At 40.0% G+C, this 27875-nt stretch overlaps 1 protein-coding gene across 1 annotated transcript; it reads left to right on the top strand.

Moving 5' to 3' along the window:
• The first annotated feature begins 33 nt into the window (after positions 1-33).
• On the top strand, positions 34-27316 carry Rnf149 (ring finger protein 149). The gene is made up of 7 exons (XM_069988549.1): positions 34-562; positions 10878-11128; positions 11811-11879; positions 15209-15291; positions 18267-18363; positions 21249-21447; positions 25877-27316. The coding sequence occupies exons 1-7, from the start codon at positions 121-123 to the stop codon at positions 25918-25920; spliced, it is 1185 nt and encodes a 394-aa protein (XP_069844650.1). The 5' UTR covers positions 34-120; the 3' UTR covers positions 25921-27316.
• The last annotated feature ends 559 nt before the right edge of the window (positions 27317-27875 follow it).

The raw sequence follows: 27875 nt of genomic DNA, 5'->3' as shown, positions 1-27875 counted from the left end.
GGCAGTCTTTGGGTCAGCGGGGGACCGGCGCGTAGTCTTCAGCCGAGCCGAGCGGCCTAGCAGACCCGCGCGCTGCCTGTCTCCGACGCCTCGGCTTCTTTTCAGCCGGTCGGTGCGGCCATGGCCTGGCAGCGGCGGCCCGAGGCCGACATTCGAGCCCGAGGCGCGCTGGCGCTGCTGGCCCTGGCCTTGTGCTCGCCCGGGGCTGGGAGCCAGGCGCTCGAGTGGTACTCCGCCGTGGTGGGCCTCGAGTACGTGGACCCGCAGACGAACCAGACCGTGTGGAGCGTGTCGGAGAGCGGCCGCTTCGGCGATAATTCGCCCAAGGAGGCCGCGCAGGGCCTGGTGGGCGCTCCGGCCGGAGACCCCGAGGGCTGCGCGCCCGACGCGCGCTTCTTCGTGCCGGGCGGCCGGGGAGCGGCCCCGTGGGTCGCCCTGGTGGCGCGCGGGGGCTGCACCTTCAAGGACAAGGTGCTGGTGGCGGCGCGGAGGAACGCCTCGGCGGTAGTGGTGTACAACGAGGAGACCTACGGGAACGTCACGGCGCCCATGTCCCACGCCGGTGAGCCGCCCCGGCGCGGGAGGCCGCGCGCCCCGGGCCTGCCTCCCAGGCCCAGAAATGGCCCCTGGGCGCCGCTTTGGTGGTGTTTTGTTGTGGGTCTTTTGTTTGTTGGTTTGTTTTTTGAGGTCTGAGGCCAGCCTTAGGGGTTGAGCCCTGCGTCCACACTCGAGATGAGATCTTTGAACTGAAGAGATGAAGGTGCCCAGCAGGCAGATTGTGGCTCCACCGATGGGTCTCTTTGTATGCTGCTTCCCAAACAAGCGTTGGAGGTTAAGAAGTGAAGCTCCTGGCAGAGGGGCGGTGGGGTGAGTGGATGGGTGGGTGGTGTGTGCACTGGGACTTCTTGAACTCAGGACCCAGGCACTAATCCCTTTAGTTTTTTCGCTCAAGGCTAACACTTGAGCTACAGCTCCACTTCCAGCTTTTTGGTGATTAATCGGAGGTAAGAATCTCTCGGAGTTTCCAGCCCAGGCTGGCTTTGAACCGAAGTCCTCAAATCTGAGTTTCTTGAGTAATTAGGATTGCAGGCCCTGAGCCACCTGGTTGCTCCCCAGCCTTCCCCCCTTCCCCTCCCGTCACCTCCCCCCCACCCCCATGAAGTTATCCTGAGTTTTCTAAACTTTTGACTCAGGAAACCTGGCCTTTAATTCTGGAAATTTTCTCTTGCTAAAATATAGATTTGTAACACTGACTCCACTTTGGGGTTACATGACATTTGAAACTTAACTGTGTGTGTGTTGATGGAAGAAAAGGGCCTATTTCTTTGCCTGGAGCCCCATCCTACATGAACTAGTCCCAGGGAGAAATAGCAGGTTACATCTTAATGCAGTAAATGAGGGTTGAAGTATTTCTTTGGGAAATGACCAGTCTTGGAACTGAGTTGGAACTCAGTTTTAAGATCACATTAGCTCTACGCACCACATAATTGACTAGGGCTAAACTTCAGGTGATTAAAATTATTGTCTAAGTTTCTGCTGTTACTAAGCAGTACAACCCTTTTCCTGTACTGTACGTCTGTTTTTTAGTATGTTTTGGTCACTTGACTGAGTTCGGAACTTAACTGTAGAATGAGGTTTTGCAGAAAAGTTATATTGAGTTTGGCTAATTTAATCGTGTGGGGAATGGTAGCCAGGTGGGAGGTGGGGAAGGGGGGACTTCCCTGTAGGCTAACAATGGGCCTAAACTGCAGGAGCAAGGAAAAAGGATGGGTAGGAGATGGTAAGGAGTACTTGAAGTTGGATGGGAGTGATCTGCTAGGACCCCAAAATGAGAGAGGAAAAAAAAAAAAGTGGAGAAATAGGTCTATGAGAAATCAAGAAAGCCAGTCCTGAGTAATTGTTGAAGGTTAAAAAATAAAATATATAAAATCGTTGAAGATTGACTTTGGAAGATGAGTAAATGGGGATGAGTGCAAATGTCTCTGTAGTGGTATTGGGCTGGGCATGCTAGTTTATTACTCCAGTGATTACAAATTGACCCCATTGTCATTGTGCTTAAGCCATGTTTCCACAGAACCCATGATATAAAGGTCTTGGAATTTCAGGTACATTGTAACCACAGAGTTCACAAGTTGAATAGTTGTATCAGTGAAGAGGTCAGTGAGCCATGATGCCAGATCCTAGGTGTACACACTTAACACAGTCTCTTTCTTTTAAATAGTAGATTCCTCAGCCTGCAATTTTCTTAATCTACCTATTTCAGTTTTTGATCATGACATTAACATCCTTTCAAGTGAACATAATTTGTTCTAACCATGGTTCATTCAGCAACATTTCTTGCTGATATTAGCATGTAACTTATTCAAATGCCTCTCCACAATAATTTCTTTGATATTCATGTGGAAATCCTTTTTTTCCAGTCTTCTGAACTCGTCAGCCTCCTGTCTAGTCCTCAGAACATGAGACAAAGTCAGTTTGAGATGCTCTTTTTCCCCACAAAAAAGAAGCCTTAAAAAGAATAGTTGGTTTGGTTTGGTGTGAAAGTATCTATTGTGTAGACACTGTGGTGACTGTTTTGTGAATTATAGGATATTTGACTGCATTCTTGCCTCCTATCACCCACCAAGTTCCATTGGCCCTCCCACAATTTTTTTTTTAGTTTCTCTATTTTATTTCCTTTCTAGCATATACATACAAGTCTATTGATGATACACAAATTACATCACTGCAAAGGAAAGAAAAAAAAGCTTATGAGTTGGTTCACTGTCACTTATGCAGAGGAAATAGTAAAAGTATGTCAATCTAGACAACAAGATAAAAAGCAACAAACGTTTACAGAACAAGTAGAGATATTCATTCACCCAGCTTAAACCTGAAGACCAACTTGGTTAAATATCAGCGATGATGATATAATATGGTATTTATTACTCAAAATTGGCAGCTGAAAGAATTCCCTTTCTATGTAACAAGGTGGAGAGAAGGAATAGCTGACACTGTGTGTTACTTCTAAACAACGAAGTCAATAATTTTGAGTACAAAAATGTCCTTACATGTTGCAAAATGCTCTGTAAGTGAGATGGACAAAATTATACAACACTTTGAGCCACTGACCTTAGATTAATTTTGTAGAAGTGTGATTGATAGAAACAGAGTTCCAATTAAACTGTAGTCCCAGTATATAGAAGGGCCAGTACCATGGTGGTGGCAGCAAAAATGGAAAGGTTCTTGTAGAACTTGTTCCAGTCAGATACAAGATACAAGGCCAGGTGCTGGTGGCTCACGCCTGTAATCCTAGATACTCAGGAGGCTGAAATCTGAGGATCTTGGTTCAAAGCCACCCGGAGACGTTAATTTCCTACAAAAAAAACGGAAGTGGGGCTATGGCTGAAAGTGATAGAGCACGAGCCTTAAGCAGAAGAGCTCAGGGACAGCTCCTAGGCCACAAGTTCAAGCCCCACAACCACCACCAACAAAAAAATAACAGATACAAGGTACAGCTGTGGGTTTGAGAATAGAATTAAGGTGAGAGGAACCGCCTTTGACATGGTCTATTTGAATTTGAGATGAATATTCTTATAGAACCTCAGGCTGTTAAGGCTTATGTTTCCTATATTTAGAATGTTGCTAGAGCCAGGAAAACCTACTGATTCAGTGGTCTCAGTGTTCCTATGTAACCCTGGATTTCTACAAAGTAATTAAAGCTTATATATTTGTTAAGTGAAATATTAAGTCTTAGAATTCTCTAGCTTTTATTGGAAATCCACTGCTTAACTTACTGTTACTAGATCAATTCTGAATTTAAGCCAATATTTTATTGTAGCTTTTTAAAAAGTCATGACTTAGCCTAATGTAGTGGTACATATCTATAATCCCAGCTTTGCAGGAGGCAGAGATGGAAGGATCATGTTTGAAGATCGAGTTTGAAGCCAAAAGTCGGTGAGATCCTGATCCTATCTCATACAGTGGCCTATCTGTAGTCCTAGCTATGTTTGATTGTGGATTGATAAAGAGGATACTTCTTTAGCTGAACCTTGGTGAGCTCTTTCAAGAAGGACACTTGAGCAGTTGTTTACTGAGTGCCAGGTAACTAGCAAGGCTTATATTTGTAGGAAGGGTTAGAGTCCTGATAGGGCATAGGCGGTTTCCAAGGTGTTTAAGATTTTTGAAAGGTCACAGTTTAAGAGAGATTCATTGTGATTTGGCAGATCATGGAATATAGTCTTTTATAAGTGAACAAATGATCAAAAACACTTAGAATTGAATTTAAGATATATGCCTCACAGAGGGTGGGTTTTTTTTTTATGGAAGCTTCTTGAAAGATTCAGTTTTGCAGGACAAGTTATAGTTGATTTAAAAAAATGTGTAGCATTCATTTATAAGAGTAAGTAGGATTTCTCAATCACAGGAATAGTAATACAAAAGACTAAGGGTCTGAAATGAAGTAATGCATCAGGGAAAGTTGCAGAAGTGTTTCCAGTAAGATTGTTGAGTAGTCAACACTTCTGAAATTGTTGTTTTGTTTTACTTTTGAGACAAGGTCTCACCTTATAAAAAGAAAAGAATATGTGGTTTCCTTCTAACTCACTGAAATCCTGAAATTCTGTATAATGGCTTGAAATCTGCAAGACATTTACATTCTGTACTGTTTCTCCAGCTATAATTATCCTTAGTAGGTCATCTCAATGATAGCGCTGGAAAATAAGCCAGCTTTTCAGATTAATTCATTCATGCAGGAACTCTACTGTGAGCCATCACTTCTTGTTGGGGCTGTAAAATCTAATTCAAAAGAAAGAAAGAAAGAAAGAAAAAGAACAGATAATACTAGATAGTGAGGAGAGAGACCTAAAAAGAGATTTTGATGTGTGTAAAAAGGAGTATCCATGATAATTCTGACTCCAAGAAAGTTGTAAAGCCTGAATTTGAAGTTGCCCTAAATATTCAAGATTTGACTGGAAAATCTCCAGGCTGGGAGTAAGTAGGAGTGGCCAGAGTTTGGCAGCTAAGTTACTAGGAAAAAAAAAAAAAAAAAACCTGAAAGTTCAGGGGATTCTGTTCCTCTAATTTTCTAATGTAATTTCTTGATTACCTGAGTTAGTTTGCTAGATCAGAAATCAAGTCCTCTACTTTAAATATTTGAGTAGTTCTCATCTTCTTCAAGACAATGTTGAAATCTTCTTTAAATCTTTTCTTCACCAGGAGAAGTAGTATGCTAGGCTCCATTGTGTCACTGCTGAATTTTGAAACTGTTAGTCAAATCTGAATTTGTGTTTCATTTGTTTGTTTTCAGAAGGAGATAAGGGGAGCACAGAAAGTGGAAAAGGAAGTGAACACCATTTTATATTTGGCACAGGAAAATTTGAAATTATGTTACCAGTAATTTTGCTTGCTAAAAATACTGTATTTGGTATCTGTTACTCAACAAGTAGGATTACAGTCGTATACTGTGGGCAGTGACATTGTGGAGACGTAAGACAAAAATAAAACAGAAACTGCCCTCGAGTCCTTCTGCCTAGTAGGGAGGTGTATGAGTTCCTTTGTGGGAGAGGGATTGTGCAAGATGACCTTTTATAGTCCAGCAAGGTTGGGAGAAACACTTAGGCCTGGGGAAGAAAAAGTATTCTAGGGATTTTACCTCTTTTCCTTCAAATCTTTGAGTTTTTGTACCTTTTGTGAAGAAATATTTTTTTTGATTCATCACATTAGCTTAGAAATAAGCTGATATTTGCTCTCATGTGCCAATTAAATTTGAGTTGTACAAAATAACTTGAGCTAGGTTAGCTGTGTAGGATTGGCCAAAAAGGCAGTAATTAATGCATCAAGAGGGAAGGGAAGGGCCTTTGGAGCCAGTGTGATTTTACTCAAGTCCTTGCCTCTAGTTCACACCACCCCCTTTCAATTTTTGACTCCCACCCGCCCCGCGTTCGTGGAGCCTGGGTGCTGTCCCTGAGCTCTTCAGCTCAAGGCTAGTGTTCTACCACTTGAGCCACATAGCCACTTCCAGCTTTTTCTGCTTATATGGTGCTGAGGAATCGAATCCAGGGCCTCATGCATGCGAGGCAAGCACTCTATCACTGAGCCACCTTCCCAGCCCTTTTTGGAACTTCTTTGGGACAAAGTTTTGATATACTTGTTGCCCAGGCTATCCTTGGACACAGACTCTACTTGCCTAAACTTCCCAAGTAGCTAGCATTACAGGCATGTGCTACCATGCTAAGACTTTTAGCTGGATCCATGACTCAAAAATGTAGAATGCTTGCCTAACAGGAACAAGGCCCTGAATTCAAATTTCTGGACCACATGAAAACACTTCTTTGACTTACAGGGTGTCACAGTTGTAGGTGATTTATAACTATCAATTGTTGCTGTACATGTACTGAATATTTTCCTATAGATGGAAAATACTTATCTTCTGTTGTCTTTCCTCAGTGCTGGATAGCAAGGTAGTTTGCACAAATGTTGAGGAAACTATAGTTCTAGCTGTAGTCAGTAGTAGTCACCTTAGAAGAATGGCCTTCTGGCATTTCAGTAACTAAATCCCAATGGCAGAGACCCACAGTGGATGTGCTACAGATTAAATTTCTTTCCACAATATAATAGTGTAATACTCTGGTGTCAATGTAATTTCACAGAACAATGTACATTTTAAAGTTCTTGTTTGATTGGGTAATATGTGCAGATGGCATGGAATTCCTCCTATGTGAAGGAACACTCCACCTCATCCTGCAGCCACCGGCTCATCTCCCTGGAGATGGTCATGGTCCCAGACTCTTCTGTAGACTCCCAGAGATCATCTGTGTTGATCAAGAGTAGCTCCTTGGAGATTTATAACGAAAGTATGGTGTCCACACAACTTTACCTGTTGGTTTTCTTCTTGTTTTTTGAACTATTTTGAGTACTATCAGTACTTATGGCTACATCCTGCATACATAAACTATAATATATATAGCTATCCCTCTTTCATGGGCATTTAGATTGTGATAGCAAAAACAGAAGGAAAAAATATTAGCAGATGGAAGAAAAGTATGAGGGATGAACTCTGTCAGGGATGCTTTGCTAATTTGCAGCAGCAGTTCCTTGGTAATATCTGTCTCTCAGAATAGTTGTCATAGCATTTCACTGGGATGGCAGGTACTCAGCTCCAAAATCTATGTAGGAAAAGGATATGGATCTCAGTCCTTCAGTGCTTCAAGATAAATACCTGCCCTTGGGCCTTGTAGGCCTATAGGCAAGGTGTCCTATACATACAAGATAGCCCATGGGTTGTATCATCTCAGGCCTTCAGCTGTGATGATGTCATTGGGGACCCTATGCCCGAGACAACTCTGACGATACGAGGATCATCTCCTGGAGGCTAGTGATTGACCCCTTATCATAAGGTACAAGGAGAGGCCAGTATCTTTCCCTGACAGACAAAACAGATCAGGACTTTGAGCATTATTTATTCCACTTTATTGTACTTAGATTATGTAACTTCAATTTTGTTAAAAATTCAGTCTACCTACTTAGTACTGATAAATTGATAAGTATTAGACTTTTTTTGGTGGGGGTGGGGGTTGGGGGGGGAGGGGGTCCGGTCGTGGGGCCTGAACTCTGGGCCTGGGCGCTGTCCCTCAGCTCTTCAGCTCAAGGCTAGCACTCTACCACTTAAGCCACAGCGCCACTTCTGGCTTTTTTTTTCTGCTTATGTGCTGAGGAATCGAACCCAGGGCCTCGAGCATGCAAGGCAAGCGCTCTACCACTGAGCCACCTTCCCAGCCCATAGACTTTTTTTTTTTTTTGGTCTGGTCGTGGGACCTGAACTCTGAGCCTGGGAGCTGTCCCTCAGCTCTTCAGCTCAAGGCTAGCACTCTACCACTTGAGCCACAGTACCACTTCCGGCTTTTTTTTCTTTTTGCTTATGTGGTGCTGAGGAATCGAACCCAGGGCCTCAGACATGCAAGGCAAGCGCTCTACCACTGAGCCAACTTCCCAGCCCATAGACTTTTTAAGTGTCAAAGTTTAAAGATGGTTGATACAATTATAGTTTTGAGAGTGATGTGAAATGAACATACCTTTAACTTGTTTTCCTTGTTCAAATTATGGCCTGAAACCTTTGGGGGAGAAAGTAAAACATTGAAATTTTTCTACATGAAATATTTTTTCACAAAAGAAGCCTCCCACATTTATGCAATACATGCTGTACTGAGGAAAGGAACTAGCAGACTGCCTTTGTACTTCTATTGTGGACATAGGTCTAGTCAGTCTTAACTGTTGCAAATATGTCCTCTTGTCATATTTACATAAGAACTGATTTCATGGACAGGTTCTGGAGTCTAAAATTATCAGGACAGTTTCTTTATGTCTTCTATTAGGATATCTTGTTTTGACAATGAGAATCCTTCACTGCATTCCAAAAAATAGATAGCTTGGTTGATAGGTTGAGAGGATGGGTGGGGGCAGAGGCTGGTGACACGACTTAGAAATAGAGTACCTACCTAACAAGAGTGGAGTCCTTGATGGTTATAGCTTAGTGGGAAAGCACTTGCCTAGCAAGTACAACGTTCTGGGTTTGATCCTCAGTACCAAAAAAGAAAAGAAAAGAAAAAAAAAGTAGAGCCTTGAGTTCACCAAAAAAAGAAAGAAAGGGAGGGAAGCAAGCAGGCAGAAACCAACAATAGTGTCTCTTTAGAGACGTTGCATTTTGCTCATGTGTAAGTGTATCTGTATCTTAGATACAGAATTGTTAGGTTGAAGAGACCCGCATTTAAAATTTTGGATAGCCTTAATCTCCCCCACCCCCGACCCCCATGCAAGAGGAATCATTTACTCCTGTAGCAGTATGTAAGAGTGCCAACTTGTATGTAATTTGCCCATAAGCTGCTTTTAAAAAAGCGGCTTATATGGGCTGGGTACAATGATTCAAGCCTATAATACTACCTGCTTAGGAGGCAGAGATTGGGGGTCCATGGTTCTTGTCCACTTGGAGCATAAAAGCTTATGAGACTATCCCAATCAATAGCTGAGCTTAGTGGCACACACCTGTTATTCTAGTATGGAGGAAGCACAGTGACTAGTGTAGTGTCATGCACCTGTCAACCCCAACCTTTTGTTAAAGGAAACACAAGAGAAATCCATGTTGTCTTCAACATAAAGTGAGACCATATCCCAAAAATAACTAAAGCAAAAAGAGGCTAGAGGTGTGGCTCCCCCCAATTTTTTGTGTGTTTTCTTTTTTTCTTTTTTTTTGTCAGTCGTGGGCCTTGAACTCTGGGCCTGAGTGCTGTCCCTCAGCTCTTCAGCTCAAGGCTGAAGGCACCCTACCACTTGAGTTACAGCGCCACTTCCAGTTTTTTGGTGGTTTATTGAAGATAAGAGTTTCAGGAACTTTCCTGCCTGGGCTGGCTTTGAACTGCGATCCTCAGATCTCAGCCTCCTGAGTAGCTGGGATTACAGGCATGAGCCACCGGCACCCAACTTGTGTGTTTTCTTTAAACTAATTTTTCCCAAGTGTCCATTTCTTATTTTTATCTTGATTTTACTCCTTTGGCCTTAGAGAAAGTTTTCATTTTTCTAGTCATTCTTTTTTAAAGTATCTCTGAAGTTTTTCATGCTTGGAAAAGATTTTTTTGATATTACTTATTTTTAAATCTTTGTTGCTTCTGATCCTTACATGTTTCTCTTTTTATTCATATATATATATAAGTCATTGGAACTTAATTTGGCTTAAGCTGTGAGAAAGGCATGCAGTTTTGTTTTAGATGATGCCACCCCCCCCATGGTTTTATTTATTAGCATTAACTTTGTCGTTGATTTGGGATTCTGCTGTATTATATATTAATTTACATATTTGGGCTTACTACAGGACTTTTCATTTGGTCCCATCCCAGGACAGGGTTACACACCACTATAATGATGTTTAAAGTACCTTATCTATAAGGACTAGCCCAGGTTTCACTTTTTTGAAAAACTTTACTGATTATTTCTGCTTAAACAGTGTTTTTAGTTGTTTTATCCTAGTGTTATTTTATGATTATTGTATTAATATATAGCTAGGGTCATTTAAAACTTGATTATTTTGCTCCTTATATTGCTTTCCTATTTTAGTAGGCATGTTTCATACATCCATTGTTAATATTCATAAGTGAAAACCTTTTGATTCTTTATTACTGCTTATGTTGTGTGTGGGTGTGGGAGTGTTATCTTAGAAATAATTTTAAGACATCCTTATTTTTTTCTTTTAACAAGCTGGAGAATAGTTGTGCTTTTTATTTGTTTGTCTGTTGGTTTTTTTGTACAGGTTCTGGGGCTTGAACTCAGGGCCTGGGTGCTGCCCTTGAGCTTCTTTGCTCAATGCTAGCATTCTATCACTACTCTACTTTGAGCTTTTTGGTGGTTAATTGGAAATAACCACTTTTCCCAGGCTAGCTTTAAACCGTGATCCTCAAATTTCAGCCTCTTGTGTAGCTAGGATTACAGGCATGAGTCACCAGCACCTGGTGTGTGCTTTCTGTTTTATTTTGTTTTTATTTGCTTGTAGTGCTGGGGATGTAACCCAAGGATGCTAGGCCAGTGCTTATTCCACTGAGCTACATCCCAGCCCCTGTGGAACAACTGAAATGTCGTTAGTATTACTCCTTAAAGGTGTGAATTCAAAGGTAGAATTCACTTTTCAAGTTGCATCATGTTCTTACTATTTGGAAGAGCATACTTAGTGATTTATTCTATTTTTCCTACTGTAATCAGTCTGTTTTCTCTTTTAAAACCTGTTTTGGTAATTGCTATTTTCCTTGAAAATAAGCCATTTTATTGGCTTATTTTAAATGTGTGTAATAGTGAACATAACTTTCTCTTTATTTTGTATTCTTTATTATGTTGGTTTCTTTCATTTTTTTCTGCAGGAACAGGAAACATAGTGGTCATTATGATTAGCTACCCAAAAGGACGAGAAATTTTGGATTTGGTGCAAAAAGGAATTGCAGTAAAAATGACCATAGGGATTGGCACCCGGCACATGCAGGAGTTTATCAGCGGTCAGTCTGTGGTGTTTGTGGCCATTGCCTTCATCACGATGATGATTATCTCATTAGCCTGGTTAATATTTTACTATATACAACGTTTCCTATATACGGGGTCACAGTTTGGAAGTCAGGTAATTATGGATAACTGTTAGTTTTGCATTTAAAAAAGGTAGTTCATGTATTCAATTTATATTGGACCACATTAATTTCATTTTTAATTAGGATATTGAAGTATTTTATGACTTTACGTGTGTATGTGCCAGTATGGGGTCTTGAACTCAGAGCCTTGCGCTCAAGCTTGGCTTTTTCTATTCAAGGTTGGCATTCTACCACTTGGGCTACACACCTCCAGTCTTTCTCTTTGCTGGTTGTTTTGACGATAGAGGCTATGAACTTTTCTATCCAGGCTAAACCATGGTCGTCCAGATCTTAGCCTCCTGGGTAGCTAGAACTACAGACATAAGCCATTAGTACCTGACTTAAAATACTTTCAATAAAAAGGACCTTAAGTGATATGAATGTTGTATATATTAACACTTACAATAAGCTGGATATGATAGCATATACCTGTAATCCTAACTGGTGAGGCTTAGGCAAAAGGATTATGAATTTGAGGCCAACCTAAGCTGCAGTCAGATCCTGCCTGAAAAAAAGAACTTAAAATGCTTATTCGAGGGTGTGTGTTTGCTTAAGTTATTTTTAGAGTGGTCATTTGCTTTTCTTAAAAATTTTAGTCCATATGTTTGTTTACATTATGTCTGACTTTTAAAAAATAATTTATTTAAAATTTTCAATAATACCTTCCTTCCCAAGGGCCATAGGAAGGAAACTAAAAAAGTTATTGGCCAGCTTCCACTTCATACAGTAAAACATGGAGAAAAGGTAATATTTTCATGATGCTTTGTTGTGTTTTGTTTTGCTTACAACTTAGACTAGACAGTGTATTTATTTTGAAAAATATTGTCCTTCTAGTACAGTAACGAGTATGTGGAGCTTTGGTGAATTTAAGTTAGTATTAACTTCCATGAATGTGCTTATTTTAAAGGATTGGCAGAAATGCCATGGTTAAAGAGCCTTCAAGAAGAGTAACACCTACAGCTGTCCACTATGACAGCCACAGGTCACATAGGGGGAGGGGTTGGCTGGAGCTCAGTGGTAGAGCATGTGCTTGGCATAAACAAGGTCTTACATCTAATTACTGTCACTCCCACCCTCAAAAAAAAAAAAAAAGTAAAATGAATGATGGAAATGTGTAGTAATCGTTCTTGTACTGTCTTTTGTGCTGTGAAATGTGGCTGTACTGCCTTGCAGAGGCTTCATTTAGTTCTTTTCATTTTATCTCATTTAGCCTCACTTAGCCCAGCTTTTGACTTAGAGACTCCAGTCTCTATTCCTCCTCAAGAAAAAGAAACTTGCATTTATGCCGTAGCTCTTCCTTTGCTATACTTGAAGTATTAAAGTAACAGTGACACACTGAATTACAGACCTTTACATTTGAAAAAATTGGAATCTGATATTAATGGCTCATGGCTTAATATTCCTACTCCTGGAATTGTGTTGGTGGCTATCATTCCTAATAACTGCCACGTTGTGGTACAATGGAATTTTAATACTGTGTGCAAGATACCAATTTCTTACGATGCATTTATTAAACAGAAAAAAATAAAAGTAAAAGGTCACTTTTACTTTTAAAATGGGCATCTGGGCTGGGAAGGTGGCTCAGTGGTAGAGCGCTTGCCTTGCATGCCTGAGGCCCTGGGTTCGATTCCTCAGCACCACATAAGCAAAAAGTAAAAAGCTGGAAGTGGCGCTGTGGCTCAAGTGGTAGAGCGCTAGCCTTGAGCTGAAGAGCTGAGGGACAGTGCCCAGGCCCAGAGTTCAGGCCCCACGACCGGACCCAAAATAAATAAATAAATAAAATAAAATGGGCATCTGGTTTACAAATCATCATCTGGGGATGAGTGTCTTGTTAATGCTTGTGGCAAATTCTGTATACATCTGCGTAGCTAGTCGCTTGATATGCACCTGGTTTTATATTCATTTTGCAACATGCTGTTGCTCCTCTGCAATTTCAGTCCCTACTCAAGAGAAGACACAAATGCAGATGTGTAATTTACCAATTCAAGTCTTTAAGAATAGAAGTAAATTGAGGCTATCTTCTTTCCAGATAGAACACTTTTGAAAATATGCTACCAGGGACTATTTTTTTTAAGTTGTTAAAATAGTAGTTTAGTCCATAAGTGGTCCAAAAAAGTATGTACAAGGATATTCTAGTTTACATTTTAAGCTTGTACAAAAAAAGCGTTTTCCCTAGTCTACCTTAGCTCTGGAAACTGGTGTTTTGTTTTTTAATTTGTCTTGTCTTTGACTTCACTCATAGTAATATGAAATCTTACAGGTAATTAGGGACTTTGATAATGCTTTCATCATTCTTGCATGGCATAATAAATGAGTGACAGTATTTTTGTTGTATCATGTAATTTAAAATACTGCTATAAATGTAATTTAATGCAGTCTTTGATAATTATATCCAGATATGAAACTAAGCTTTTACTGCTTCCTTATTAATAAGTGGTACATATGGCTAAGTATGTTTTTAAATAATTACATTTAAATAATTATATTTAAATTATATTTAATTATATTTAAATTATATTTAAATAATGTCTGTGTGTCATTAAATGACTTGCAAATGTTTCAGGCATACAGGCACACCTTGATTGAGTTTCTGAACCTCTAGGGGTCTCAGGACCCAGCCTGACTTGGGCCAGATGACCACTGTGACCCTGGCTGCTTTTGTTGATAGAACAGGACCCAGGTGGTTAGATCCAGAGGTTGCCAAGAGAAATGAGGAGAGCTGCGCCCACTGAAAAGATCTGTGACCTATAGATGCTTCAAAGTAGAAATTTTGCCAGGGGCAGATAGCTCACACCAATAATTCTAGTACTCAGGAGGCTGAGATCTGAGGATCATGGTTTAAAGTGTGGGCAGGGAAATCTGTGAGACGTTTCTTATCTCCAATTATCCATTAAAAAGCCAGAAGTAGGGCTGGGAAGGTGGCTCAGTGGTAGAGTGTTTGCCTTGCATGCATGAGGCCCTGGGTTCGATTCCTCAGCACCACATAAGCAGAAAAAAAAAGCCGGAAGTGGTGCTGTGGCTCAAGTGGTAGAGTGCTAGCCTTGAGCTGAAGAGCTGAGGGACAGCGCCCAGGCCCAGAGTTCAGGCCCCACGACCGGATCCAAAAAAAAAAAGCCAGAAATAGAGCTGTTGCCTAAGTGGTTGAGCAGTAGCCTTAAGCAAAGCTCAGAGACAGCATCTAGGTGCTAAGTTCAAGCTCCAAAACTGGCACCAAAAAAGTAGAAATTTTGTCAGTAAGGATTGAAGTCAGAACCTCTCAGTTGCTAGGAAGGTACTCTACCACTTGAACCATTCCTTCAACTTCTTTAAGGGGGAGAGTAGTACTACAGTTTGAACTCGAGTCCTTATATTTGCTAGGCAAGTAATCTACCACTTCAGCTCTATCAGCCCTAAATTATTTGTTGTTGTTGTTGTTTTGCCAGTCCTAAGGGTCTGGGCACTGTCCGTGAGCTTGTTTGGCTCAAGGCTAGCACTCTACCACTTGAACCACAGCACCACTTCCTGCTTTTTCTGTTTATGTGGAACTGAGGAATCAAACCAAGGGCTTCATGCATGATAGGCAAGCACATTAAGCAACATTCCCAGCCTTATATTTGTTTTTAAAAAAGAACCCTGGGGCTGGGAAGGTGGCTCAGTGGTAGAGTGCTTGCCTTACATACATGAGGCCCTGGATTCGATTCCTCAGCACCACATAAGAAAAAAAAAAGCCAGAAGTGGCGCTGTGGCTCAGGTTGTAGAGTGCTAGCCTTGAGTTGAAGAGCTGAGGGACAGTACCCAGGCCAGAATTCAGGCCCCACAACCGACAAAAATAAAAAATAACCCGTAACACTTAATATTTAATACTTAAGTATTGTTAATGCCTGATTAGGCAGGTGTTGGATTTTTTTTTCCTTTCATTTAGATTTCTTAGATAATTCCTTGGTAGCAATAAGAAAAAATACAAAGTGTAATTACCTCTGTTGGTGTTTTAGGTTGTTCAGCCAGTAAAGTATAGAATTCATCATTGTTCTAGTCACAATATAGTACATTTATCAAGAATATTCTGTATATTAATCTCTTTCCTCCTCTTACAGGGAATTGATATTGATGCAGAGAATTGTGCAGTGTGCATTGAAAATTTTAAAGTAAAGGATGTTATCAGAATCCTGCCATGCAAGTATGTTCTTTTTGCCCACTGAGATATACAAAAATAGCTTGACAGGTATCAGAATTCTGAGTACAAATTCCGTATCTTTTCTCATATAAAGTTCTTGCTATCTTTAATCATATCATCTTTCAGAAAAGAGACTTGGTTTTTATATGGTTTTCAATGAAGCTTTTTAAAATTGCTTTGATTAGATCTTAGGTACCCATTAAGACCCATTATAAATCTTTGTCATAAACTTGGCTTCTAGCCAACAGCAAGGCTTCATTGAAATCCTAGAAACCCATTATACACTTAGCAATACAGAAAATGCTGTGATAGAAGCAAAGAAGCAGAAGCCAGACCATTGAGAAATCAGGGGAAAGGCCTGGAATGAGAGCCAGAAGCCAATCAGGAATGGCTTACTGTTACTTGCACCCTAGGTTTGTGTTTCTTTTAAGGCTGTATAAAACAAATATTATTCCCTGTACTTAAGTTATAGTAATTCAGGTTCGGTTTCTGGCAACAGGAAGTTGCAACTTCCTTTTTTAATAACAGGCTACTTTAATAATAACTTTAAAAAAGAATTGCTATGTTAGCAGAAAGGTTTATTTTGGGTATAGAAATTAGATGTTTTAATTCTAGTCATTTTCAGTTACACTACACATTTTTGGAAGCAAAAATTTAATATAATGCTCTGGCTTTATTTGCAGAGTATTTTAGGATATGTATGTTCTTTATGGTAGAATAAGTTCTTGGTTACTTTGAAGGAAATAAAGCAACTGTATCAAAATAACCAAATAAAAGTTTCCTCAGTTTAATATGCTGCTTTTAAAACCTTTGGCATTTACAGGGTTGGCACAGTGAATGCTTAGTGAATTGGGACTAGTATAAGTTGATCATTTCCTGTAGAAAATTGTGAAAGTAGAAAAAGAAAACTGTTTCTCTGGGCTGGGTAGAGCAAGTCTTTAATTACAAATGATGCTCAGGATGCTGCACACTTGAGCAGCACTAGGTATGTGCTGATGGCTAAGCTGGGATTTTTATGTGGCTTTCAAATGCCAGATGAGTTGCAGTGTACATTTCCTTGCCTACTTATTGGGGTTGTGACTCCTCCACATTCTTTCCTGAGCTTTATGATATAGCACATTCCCCAGTAGAGCCAGTATATTTAGTTGTTCATTTGTTTTTGTAAAATTGCTCTTTTTGGTCATTAAGTTTGGGTTTGAGAATGGAAAGGTCAAAAGACAGATTGGACTAGACTGTTAAGTGATTAAGAATTGGTATTTTTAGCTAGGCACTGGTGACTCTGTAATCCTAGCTATTCAGGAGGCTGAGATCTGAGGATCACAGTTTGAAGCCAACCTAGTCAGGAAAGTCCATGAGACTCTTAATGCCACTAAAGTGCCCAAAGAAAGCAAGAAGTGGAGCTGTGGCTCAAGTGATAAAGTGCTAGCCTTGAACAAAATAAGCTCAGGGACAGTGCATAGGCCTTGAGTTCAGGCCCCAGGACCAGCACAAAAAAAGAAAAGAAAAAAAAGAATTGGTACTTTTAATTGCACTGGTAGGCTTATTTTGCAGAAAACATTTTGAAAGGATACTAGTAATAATGAACACTTACTAGAGATGTTCTGTGCCTGGCATATTGTGAACATAATGTGTGTCACTGAAAGCAGGTGGTGGTATAGATTCACAACCAGCTAAGGTTCCTGTGGTCATGGCAATTCTGACACACAGCTAGTGTTTGAGTGCAATCAGCCTGGCTCCAAACCCCATATTTTAACAGCTTATCTCACATGGGAAGTAAAGTTAGGAAAGACAGATGGGGAAAAAAAGAAAATTAGATATGCCCTTATAAGAAAATTCTGATGAGCTAGGTATCTGTGGCTCACACCTATACTCCTTGCTACTCAGGAAGCTGAGATCTTAAGAGGGTGGATCGAAGTCAGCTTGGGCAGGAAAATCCATGAGACTCTTAATGGTGCCGGTAGCTGTAATCCTATCTACTCAGGAGGCTGAGATCTGAAGATCATGGTTCAAAGCCAGCCCAGGCAGGAAAGTCTGTGAGACTCTTATCTCCAATTAGCCACCAGAAAACTGGAAGTAGCGCTGTGGCTTATGTGATAGATCACTCGCTGAAGAGCTGAGGGACAGCACCCAAGCCCAGAAGAGTTCAAGCCCCACAACCGACAAAAAAAAATAAACTACCAAAAGGTAGAAGTGGAGATGTGGCGCAAGTGGTAGAGTGCTAGCCTTGAGCACAAAAGCTCAGAGACAGTATTTAAGCCCTGAGTTCAGTCCTGAGGACTGGCACCAAAAAAAACAAAAACAAAAACCTGATTATAGGTTGAATGACAACGGCTCATGCTGTAATCCTAGCTATTCGAGAGGCCGAGATCTAAGGATTGAGGTTCAAAGCCAGCCTGGGTTGGAAAAATTTACCACCAAGAAGATGTAAAATAGAGCTGTGGCACAAGTGGTAGAGTGCCAGCCTTGAGCAAAAATAGCTCTGGGGCAGCGAGCATCCAGGCCCTGAGTTCAAGCCCCAGGACTGGCGCCAAAATACAAATCCTGATGATAGGTATTCATTACAGAAAAAAGGGTATATAAAAATGTGTAAGGGAGAAAATAAATGTTTCTTAAGTCTGTCTCTAAAGATGATTGTTAATATTTTACTGTATTTCTATTTGAATTGTTTTATGGACTTAAAAAGATACTACTAATTTAGTATTAATTTTCAAAAGGCTTATACGTAATTTATTAAGGAATATAAAAATGTATACCTGGCATGTAGTAGAAATAAGGCATGCCATTTTTATGTAGAGAAAATTTCACTGAAATCCTGAATTCCACTTAATTGGGAAATAGATAATAAGTTACTAGACTGAAGTGTTGATTTGACATTGGCTAACTGATATTGAAGAATTAAGTTGGTAGAATGTCTTATTTCCTTTGTAAGATATACAAACATTTATTTTAAAACATTAACACATACTTAATTTTTTTAGGCATATTTTTCATAGAATATGCATTGACCCTTGGCTTTTGGATCACCGAACATGTCCAATGTGTAAACTTGATGTCATCAAAGCCCTGGGATATTGGGTTTGTTACATTTTTGTTTATATTCAATCTCTGCCCCTGTTTTTCCCGTGTTTCAAGTAGTAGTGTCAGGCTTGAGTGAAAAAGCCAAGCAAGAGCATGAGTCCCTGAGTTCAATCCTCAGTACTAGCACCATAAAAACAAAAAAGAATTCTTAAAGTAGTCCAGAGAATTAGGGAACTTAAATTTATGATAGACTAATGTAATTCTTGATATTAGTTCTCCCTGTCCATAATTTCAGGATTCAGCAATGCTGCTTTAATTTTAGGCCATTATTTTGTAATGCTTTGATGATCAGGAACATTTCTCAGGAGATGCAGAAGAAAATGGAAGTGTTGCTCACAGTAGCTAGCCCTGTGTGAAGGCCTTGAATGCTGTTTCCATTAGATCTGTATAACCTCGGTGTAAAATCACAGTTTCTAGGTTAGAAAATTAAGCTGAGAATTGTTGTGACTCATTGCAGGTCATACTAGTTTATAGGGAGCCAGCTTTCAAACACAAGTTTACTTAATTCTAGTGCCCAAGTTCTCTACTCAAAAAGGAGGGACACAGAGGAAAACCTGATTTTTCTAGGTTTTTAAAAATTACTATTTTAGTCTTCATGTATTATGATAATATCTCAAAAACTTGATATAATATTTCTTTTAACCTTTGGGAAAAAATAGCTTGAATGTCAAATTTTTCTAAGTAAAATTGCTAGTCAATAGAATTCTCTGTAGAAACTGCAGAAAAAAAATTTAAGATAATCATTTTATACATCTGAAATTCTTCCTAGCCATGTGAATTTCTATGATGATGCCACTGAAGCATTGGCCTATGAACATAACAAGACTATTACTTCCCGTGCTGCAGATCTGCAAAATACTTCTCACTTTCTAGCTTAGCCTGCCTTCAGAAAATACTGAGACCTTTCCTTATGGCTCCTGAAATGCTGTAAAGTGTCTTACAAGAGGCTGAACCTTGAAATCTAGCATTTCAAATGACAACTCAACAAATGAAGTTGTCATTTTAAATGACAACTTCACAGATCTTTTTCTTGGCTAAATCTCAGAACTCTCTTCCTTTCTTAGGTACTCTGAAGCGCATGCTGTTTTCTTGTTTGTCAATAATAAGAAAACAACTTTGCTTTTTATTTCTAAACATTAGTATAAAAGGAAATTTTTCACTGACCTTAGTTTGGAAACTTCATTTTCATGTGGTTTTATTTTAGGAAATACAACTCTACTGCCTTTTTGTTTTCCATCTGGTGATACTAGCCTTTGAACTCAACCTCACACATACTACTAAACTGAAGCTCTATCACTTGAGCCACATGCTGGTTCCATATATATTTTATCTATTAAAAATTAAGTCTTCTTTTTAGGTAAGACCAAGTTGTTTTTTTTAAGTTATTTTCTGAAAGCTAGAATATATTGTCACCTGAATGCATGATTTTTTTTTTGAGGGACCAAAATCTATAGAAACTTCAAAGCTAAGGGATTTGTCTTTTAAGTATTTTAATCTTTAGATGATATGCCATTTTTCTTAGACATTCCCTCCCCTTTGGATATTTTCAACAGCTATAACTTGCTCTCTTGTAGTGACTAATTCTTATACAACTGTGGGAGAATCAGCAGCAGCCGCCATGCACATCAACTCTAAAAGCAGTCAGTCCTTTGCTTTGTACCTGTACCAGTTCACCACTTAATCACTGTTTGCATCCAGTTGACAAGCGCTGATGAAAGGAAAGCCATCTAAGGTGTTAGATCTAAACTTGGCTCTGGAGACAGAAAGATGGCTAAGACAATGAGACACTGCTCTTCTGCTCTAGGACCTGGGGGTTTATTTTCAGGACTAATGTTGTCAGGACATGACTATAGACATAGCATGGCAAAAGAGGTAGGTCAGATGCCAAGAGGAGCTCATGCTGTGTGACGGAAGTGGGAAGAGGGAGGAAACATATGCTAGAGGGGCAGCTGAGTTAGATTGCCGGTTGATGGTGATCACCTGTGGGGTGAGAAGCTGGCAGAGAACTATGCTTGGCAGATAATAGATAAACAGATTGGGTCGGCTGAGCAGGAGATAGGACATTATGACACAATAGTCACAGGATTTGTTGCTTGTTTCATCAATTGTGCTTGGTGTGTGGGGGGGGGGGAGGGGGGGGTGTTACCGTTGAGAAAGCAGGAGGAGGTTGTGGAACACAAGTAAAGGAGGCCAGTAGTACCTTGGAGCCAAGAAGAGGGAAATGAGATGCCATGTGCTCACAGACCATTTTATCATTTTCCCATATACAACTTTGTCTTTGACATTAATTAAAAAGCATTTGTGGATGTCCCCTGAATGTTAAGGCTTTTGTGTGGTGATGCTGATCCTCCTTTTTTTTATTTTTTTTAAGCAGGAAAATGAAGAGGGAGAGTCAAACTATGGCTTCTATAAGGAGAATACAGCACTGACTTAATAACAAATACCATCTAATGCCTTATGTTGTTCAGCAGCCTTGTTGCTCTATAAGCCCCAGTTTTGTGCTGTAGAATAGCACAAAGCAGTGATTAGGGCTCCTGCTGCTTCCAAAAGCAAGTAGAAGGCTGCCTCATGTACTCTGTGCAAGACCACAGGACACTGAGAAAGCTGTACTTTCTGTCAGTAAATAGTATAAAAGGTGATGATGTTTGTATCAAGGAAGGAATATTGGCTTCTGGAGAACAAAAGATGACATAGATCTTAGAAATCTGCTTATTGAGAAGTAACTCTTTTCTAGTGGTGTTGGATAAAAGAAGCACTGGCACATTGCACTGCTAACCAGATTGAGTGTAGAGAGGTAATGATATCTCAATGGATTTCAAGCAAGATGACCAGGATGAAGTGATCGTGTTGCTTAGGAAGATGTCTTCTCTCCTGTTCTCAAGGGAGAATCTGAGGATGGACAGGAACTGCCCTCTCCAGAATCTGTCCCTGTCAGCATCTCTGCTGGGAATTTGAGTGTGACCTTCCAGGATGAGGACAGGAGCAGCGTGAGCAGCCCACTGTCATCTGCCACTAGTGAATCCACACCACCGTGCCCTGCCAGTTTGAAAGAAGATGTAGGAGAAGACACAGCATTACTAGGTAGGTAGCAGTTATCAGTAGTTTGATGAAATCTATAAAATGCCGAAAAGCATTCAGTAATCAAGTGAACACCATAGTCCCACAGCTAGAGGTACCATTTCAACATTTTGATAAATCCTTTCCTAGGTATTTTTCCCTGCTCAATGATGAGGGAATGTATCACTATTCACTGTTGGGTAGCCCTCTTTGTTTAAATGGACATTATCAGTAACCCCTTGAAATAATCATGTTGGACATATTTACCACTTATCTCACTGGGTTTTTTTTGGGGTTTTTTTGGGGGGTTCCGGTCGTGGGGCCTGAACTCTGGGCCTGGGCACTGTCCCTCAGCTCTTCAGCTCAAGGCTAGCACTCTACCACTTGAGCCACAGCGCCACTTCCGGCTTTTTTCTTATGTGGTGCTGAGGAATCGAACCCAGGGCCTCGAGCATGCAAGGCAAGTGCTCTACCACTGAGCCACCTTCCCAGCCCATCTCACTGTTATTCTGATAGGTGAAATGTATGTTTTGTTAGATAAGGTACCTCTTTATATTTGTTGGTCAATTCTTATGAATTGTTCATTTATCCCTCCCTGCTTTTCTGTTGTTGGAGGTTGGGTTTTTATATATTTATTAATCTTTTTAGTTCTTACCTTATTTTTCTGAAGTGATACTAATTTTTTATACAAGGTTATACTATGTAGTCAAGGTTAACCTGGAACTCCCTCTCAGATAATTTCTTTATACTGATTCTTAGATATCTTTAGATATTGAAAATAATAAATCTCAAGTATTTTGTACATTTTCCCCAATTTCTGTCACGTTGGTGATGGGAATGGACGTAGGGCCTGTGTGTTCTAGGCACACTTTCTGCTACCGAACTTTGCTCCTGGTTTCCTCAGTTTCTGTATCCTTTGACTTCTTACTGTATTTGACAAGATAGAAATTTGTCATTTTTGTGTCTTCTGGCTTCTTGTTCTTTCTCAACTTTGTCTTTATTGAAAGATGATTTAGGAAAGTATGTCTCAAGATTGTGAAACGACTGACCTATATTTTGCTAGTATTTATTTTTTCTTTTTTGAGTCAGGGTTTTGCTATAATAGCCTACACTGGCCTCAAATCATGATCCTCCTCCTTCAGCCTCCTAATTGCTGAGATAACAGGCTTGTCTCTCCATGCCTGACTACATTTAAATTTGAATTCACATAGTTGGAGGTTGACCCTAGAGCTACATGTCCAACCCAGCACAAAATATGTTTTGATATTTGTAAGGCAGGGAAAGTCCTCTCATCTGTGTTCATCTTTTAAAATTTCTGGGCTACTCTGCATTCTTTTTTTTTTTTTCTTTTTTTCTTTTCCTACTCCTGGGGCTTGAACTCAGGTCCTGGGCACTGACCCTGAGCCTCTCTGTGCTCAAGGCTAGCACTGTACCACTTGAGCCACAGATCACTTCTAGCCTTTTCTCTTTATGTGATACTAAATAACTGAACCCAGGGCTTCATGCATAGTAGGCAAGCACTCTACCACTAAGCCACATTCCCAGTCTCTACTCTGCATTCTTTAAAGAATACTTTTAAGATCATTTTGCCAAATAAAAGAAAATGCAGTCATTTTTGTTTAGAATTACATTAGCTTGCAAAGATTATTGTAACAGTAATTGATGCTTTCTATTTTTAATTTTGCCCTTCTGAAAGAGGGAAGCATATTTTTTCCAAAGAGGGCATGTGAGACAGATAGAAATTTAAGGTAGAGATTTAAGTTTTAAATCCGTACCAGAAAGAAGAAGGAAGAATGGGTTTCATAAATGCTGAAGTTGAGTGTTGTTTTCTCTTCTCCATCTGAGACTGGACCACCTCACAAGGCAGCATAAAACATTTCTTGATTTTAGGAATCCTGTTGCATTGATCCAGGATGCATACCAATGTGAATTTTGCTATTGCCATCCAGAAAGAAAGCTAAATTATTTTCTAGAACATGAGCACACTGAGGATTTAAAGACAGAGACTCAAGCCAGACTATAGGTGGCTCATGCCTATAATCCTAGCTCATCAAGAGACTGAAATCTGAGGATTGCAGTTCAAGGCCAATCTGGGCAGGAAAGTCTCAGAGTAGTGGAAAACAATAAAAATAACTATTGAAGACAAACAGATTATGAGACACTTGGTGAAGGAATTGGATTCTCCCACTTGCCCATCTCAATCTCTGGGGCTCCCTTTTTTTTCCCTCTTTTTTTCCTCAATTGCTCTACTGTAAATTGACAGGTAATTTTGCCTTTAGAAAATTGGGTTAGTTTAAGCCAGTCTGAGTACTTGCCTAATATTCTCACTTAGAGCTGGGAAAGCATTGCCAGCTGCTTAGGAGCAATTAGAAAAGCAATCTGTTGCCTTGAATGGCGGGCCCTGAGGAGAGTGTGTAGGCCCATTGTGTGCTTCTCCAAAGTCTAGGTGACTACCTACTTCATTCTTTAAGGAGCTCAGAGTATTTGATTCTGTATAATACTAACAAAACCATACAGAATTTAAGTGAGAAGAGAAAACCCAAGAGATCCTACGATATAACAAGGTGGTATGGTCTATAAGGGCATTATATACTTGAAAATTACCAAATTTAAACTTTTAATTGTTCTCATAACAAATGAATAAGTATATGAGATGATGTTATGTTAATATCTTTTTCTTTTTTTTTTTTTTTTGTTGCTTGTCATGGGACTTGAACTCAGGGCCTGGGCACTATCTCTGAGCTTCTTTTGCTCAAAGCTAGCACTCTTACCATTTTAACCACAGCACCACTTCAGGCTTTTTCCTGTTTATGTGGTACTGAGGAATTGAATCCGGGGCATCATGCATGCTAAACAAGCACTCTACCACTGAGCCACATTCCCAGACTTTATGTTAATATCTTGATTCAGTCATTCCATAATGTATACCTATTCAAAACAGTATATCATATTACCATATGGTGTGTGTGTGTGTATATATATATAGATAGATAGATATAGATATATATGTGTGTGTGTGTGTGTGTGTGCCAATTTAAAAAGTAAAGAAAAAAGCTGGGCGCCAATAGCTCATGCCTGTAGTCCTAGCTACTCAGGAGGCTGAGATCTGAGGATCATGGTTCAAAGCCAGCCTGGGCAAGAAATTCTTTTTTTTTTTTTTTTTTTTTTTTGTCGGTCGTGAGGCTTGAACTCTGGGCTTGGGCACTGTCCCTGCACTCTTCAGCTCAAGGCAAGCGCTCTACCGCTTGAGCCACAGCGCCACTTCATGGAAATTTTTTTGGGGGGGGGGGTCTGGTCATGGGGCCTGAACTCTGGGCCTGGGCGCTGTCCCTCAGCTCTTCAGCTCAAGGCTAGCGCTCTACCACTTGAGCCACAGCGCCACTTCCTGCTTTTTTCTTTTAGCTTATGTGGTGCTGAGGAATTGAGCCCAGGGCCTCAGGCATGCAAGGCAAGCACTCTACCACTGAGCCACCTTTTCCAGCCCCTGGGCAGGAAATTCTGTGAGACTCTTATCTCCAATAAACCACCAAAAACCAGAAGTGGCACTGTGTCTCAAGTGATAGAGCGTTAGCCTTGACTTGAAGAGTTGAGGGGCAGTGCCTAGGCCCAGAGTTCAAGCCACAGGACGGACCAAAAAAAAAGTAAAGAAAAAAATTTAAGCTGAGAAAACAAGTTTAACCATAGGGATTGAGACACCCAGTGGCAATTTTAAGTTGACAGAATAAAGAGTACTTGCTTCTGTGCTGTTTATCAGGAAGTACTAGTCATGAGAAGCCTTTTTTGCAAAAGTAATTGTTTTTTTCTGTTGGTCATGGGGCTTGAACTCTCTGGGCCTAGGTGCTGTCCCTGAGCTCGTCAGCTTAAGGCAAGCACTATACCACTTGAGCCACTATACCACTTCCAGTTTTCTGAGGGTTAATGGGCATCAGAGTCTCATGGTCTTTCCTGCCTGGGCTGGCTTTGAACCTCGATCCTCAGATCTCAGCCTCCTGAGTAGCTAGGATTGCAGGTGTGAGCCACCGGCGCCCAGCGGCAGAAGTAATTTTGCATTACTGATTTTTACTCTCTAACTTCCCCATTTCCTGCCATCAGTAAAATGAAATAATAACTATTGTCCCTCCCTTATATGGTGACAGTGAATGCTAATTGGAGCTATTATTGGTGGCAGCATAGTCATAGTTTCTTGGCTCTTGAAGAATCCTAGTATCATGAGCCCAAACTGCATCTTCTTCCATGGTACCATGCTGATCAGATAAAGTTGGCTCAGTTCCTGTGTATAAGGTAGATGTTTCCTTATTTTTCTTGTCAACTATCTGAACAATAGGTTGCCATTTTTGCATGTAAGTTTTACTTAAATGTTTGTGTCCAAATGAGTGAGTGTGTTTGTATAACTGAAGTCTGGAATATGCTGACCAACCTGCTGATCTAGGGTGGCTTTGGTACTTTTTTGTAGAAGCTGGCCGGAGCGACCTTCAGTGTGGAGGACCAGCCTGCTAGCACCCATCTTCACTGATGGCATCACCAACACAGCCTTGGCTTGAACTAAAGGACATTTTATTTTTTTACTTTAGTGTATAGTTTGTATGCTTGAAAATAATGTACATTATTTTACCTTTCAGGTTGATAAACAAAGGGCTAAGATAGTTTATTGTTAAAAAGACCTTTTGATTAGTCTTTATATATTTATCTATTAAAATACTGTGTTTACAATAAACTTGTTTTAGACTGTCACAAAAGACAACACCTAGGGAAGATATTTTAATGTGGAGAACAGGTGTTATTTCTAAATTCTAGACTAGCTACTGTGGTACTGTAACAAGATTAATTCTATTTCTCAAGCTTTTTAAACAAAATAGACCTATTTTTACACTATTGAAGTAGAATTGTGTGATTATTGTAATTGATCAGATGGGCTTTCCCTGGAGGAAAGACTATTTTAGAACTTTAAACTTCTGAGTTGAGCAATCTTTCTAAATATAGTGGAGTAGTCCTGTAATCCCAGTTTTGGGAGGCTGAGGCAGGATGATCCAGAATTTGAGCAAAAAGAAGACACTGTCTCAAAACGAAACATTGATGGGGGCAAATCTCAACTTGCTTGCATATATCTGTTTTGTACGTAGAAACTTTAAAACCTGAGGACACTTTTTCCATTGTTTGGAGCTGTGGGAAAAGCACTAGCTGACTTAGGATTTACATTTTTCTCTTTATTACTTCATTGGAGACCTTGATGGGGAGGGAAATTTGTCCACTTTTTCCTGCAAACCCAAGATTCTTGTATTGCACATTAAGAACATTAAAATCTTCATTAAGAAAACAAGTATAAATTTGTGATTTTTCTTAACAAAGAATATGCTTTACTGGTTCTCTTAATCTTAAAAGGGTAATAGTTGAATAGTTCTGATGTTGTTGGGGTAAAGGAACAGTTTTCTTGACTCATTTTTAAGCAAACTCAATACCATGACCTTGTCTAATCATTTATCCTTTTCTACTCATTTGCTGTTCTTATTTGTAGGTCAGAGGTACAGCCTTCGGAGATGGTTGCCTAAGCTCTGCCCTTTCCTTACTTCCTGGAGGTTAAAGTCAAGGACTATTGACTTTAAGACACTTTATATATTTATTTTATTTTTTGTTGGCACTAGAGCCATTAGTTTTTGCTGTTGTTCAAAGCTAGCACTCTACCACTTGAACCATACCTCTACCTGCAGCTTTTTGATGGTTAATAAAAGTCTGTCAGGTTAGTTTGCTTGGGCTGGCTTTGAACCTCAAGCCTCAGATCTCAGCCTACTCAGTAGCTAAGATTATAAGCATGAGCCACCAGCACTCAGTGAGTCACCTTTTTTAAAAACAAAAACAAACAAAAAACCTCTGGGATTGTAGTTAGTCTTTTTTGGGGGGCGGGGGGAGAGAATGGGGGGAGTTGGTTGTAGGGCTTGAACTCTGGGCCTAGGTGCTGTTCCTGAGCTCTTCAACTCAAGGCTAGCACTCTACCACTTGAGGTACAGCGCCACTTCTAGTTTTCTGGTAGTTTATTGGAGATAAGAGTTTCACAGACTTTACTGCCCAGGCTGGCTTTTGAATCATGATCCTCAGATCTCAGCCTCCTGAGTAGCTAGGATTACAGGCATGAGCCACTGGTGCCCCGCTATAGTTAGTCTTTTGTGGTTTCTAAGTAATTACTATGTATATATTTTGGAGTCAAAAATAAATATTTACTGAGGAAAATACAATTTTAGAAACTGAAGAATTGATCGTTATAGCCATAGTTAGGATATAATGCTTAAAGTTTATCTAGCTACTTACTGATTCTAGCTACTCAGTAAAATGTGAACAGTTTTACTGAGAGAAATCATTAAACTCTTAGACATGAGTTGGCATAAAAATATATGGCTTTTCAGTCCTTGTTTGACAGCCTCAGACCTGGTTGTAACAACTATTGTATTAGAAATTGATCT

The sequence above is a fragment of the Dipodomys merriami genome, unplaced genomic scaffold (genome assembly GCF_024711535.1).
Source record: "Dipodomys merriami isolate MVZ:Mamm:240054 unplaced genomic scaffold, mDipMer1.0.p SCAF_36, whole genome shotgun sequence".
In the NCBI taxonomy this organism is placed as follows: domain Eukaryota; kingdom Metazoa; phylum Chordata; class Mammalia; order Rodentia; family Heteromyidae; genus Dipodomys; species Dipodomys merriami.
Note: the sequence above shows the minus strand (reverse complement) of the source record. Positions and strands in the feature narration are given on the sequence as shown.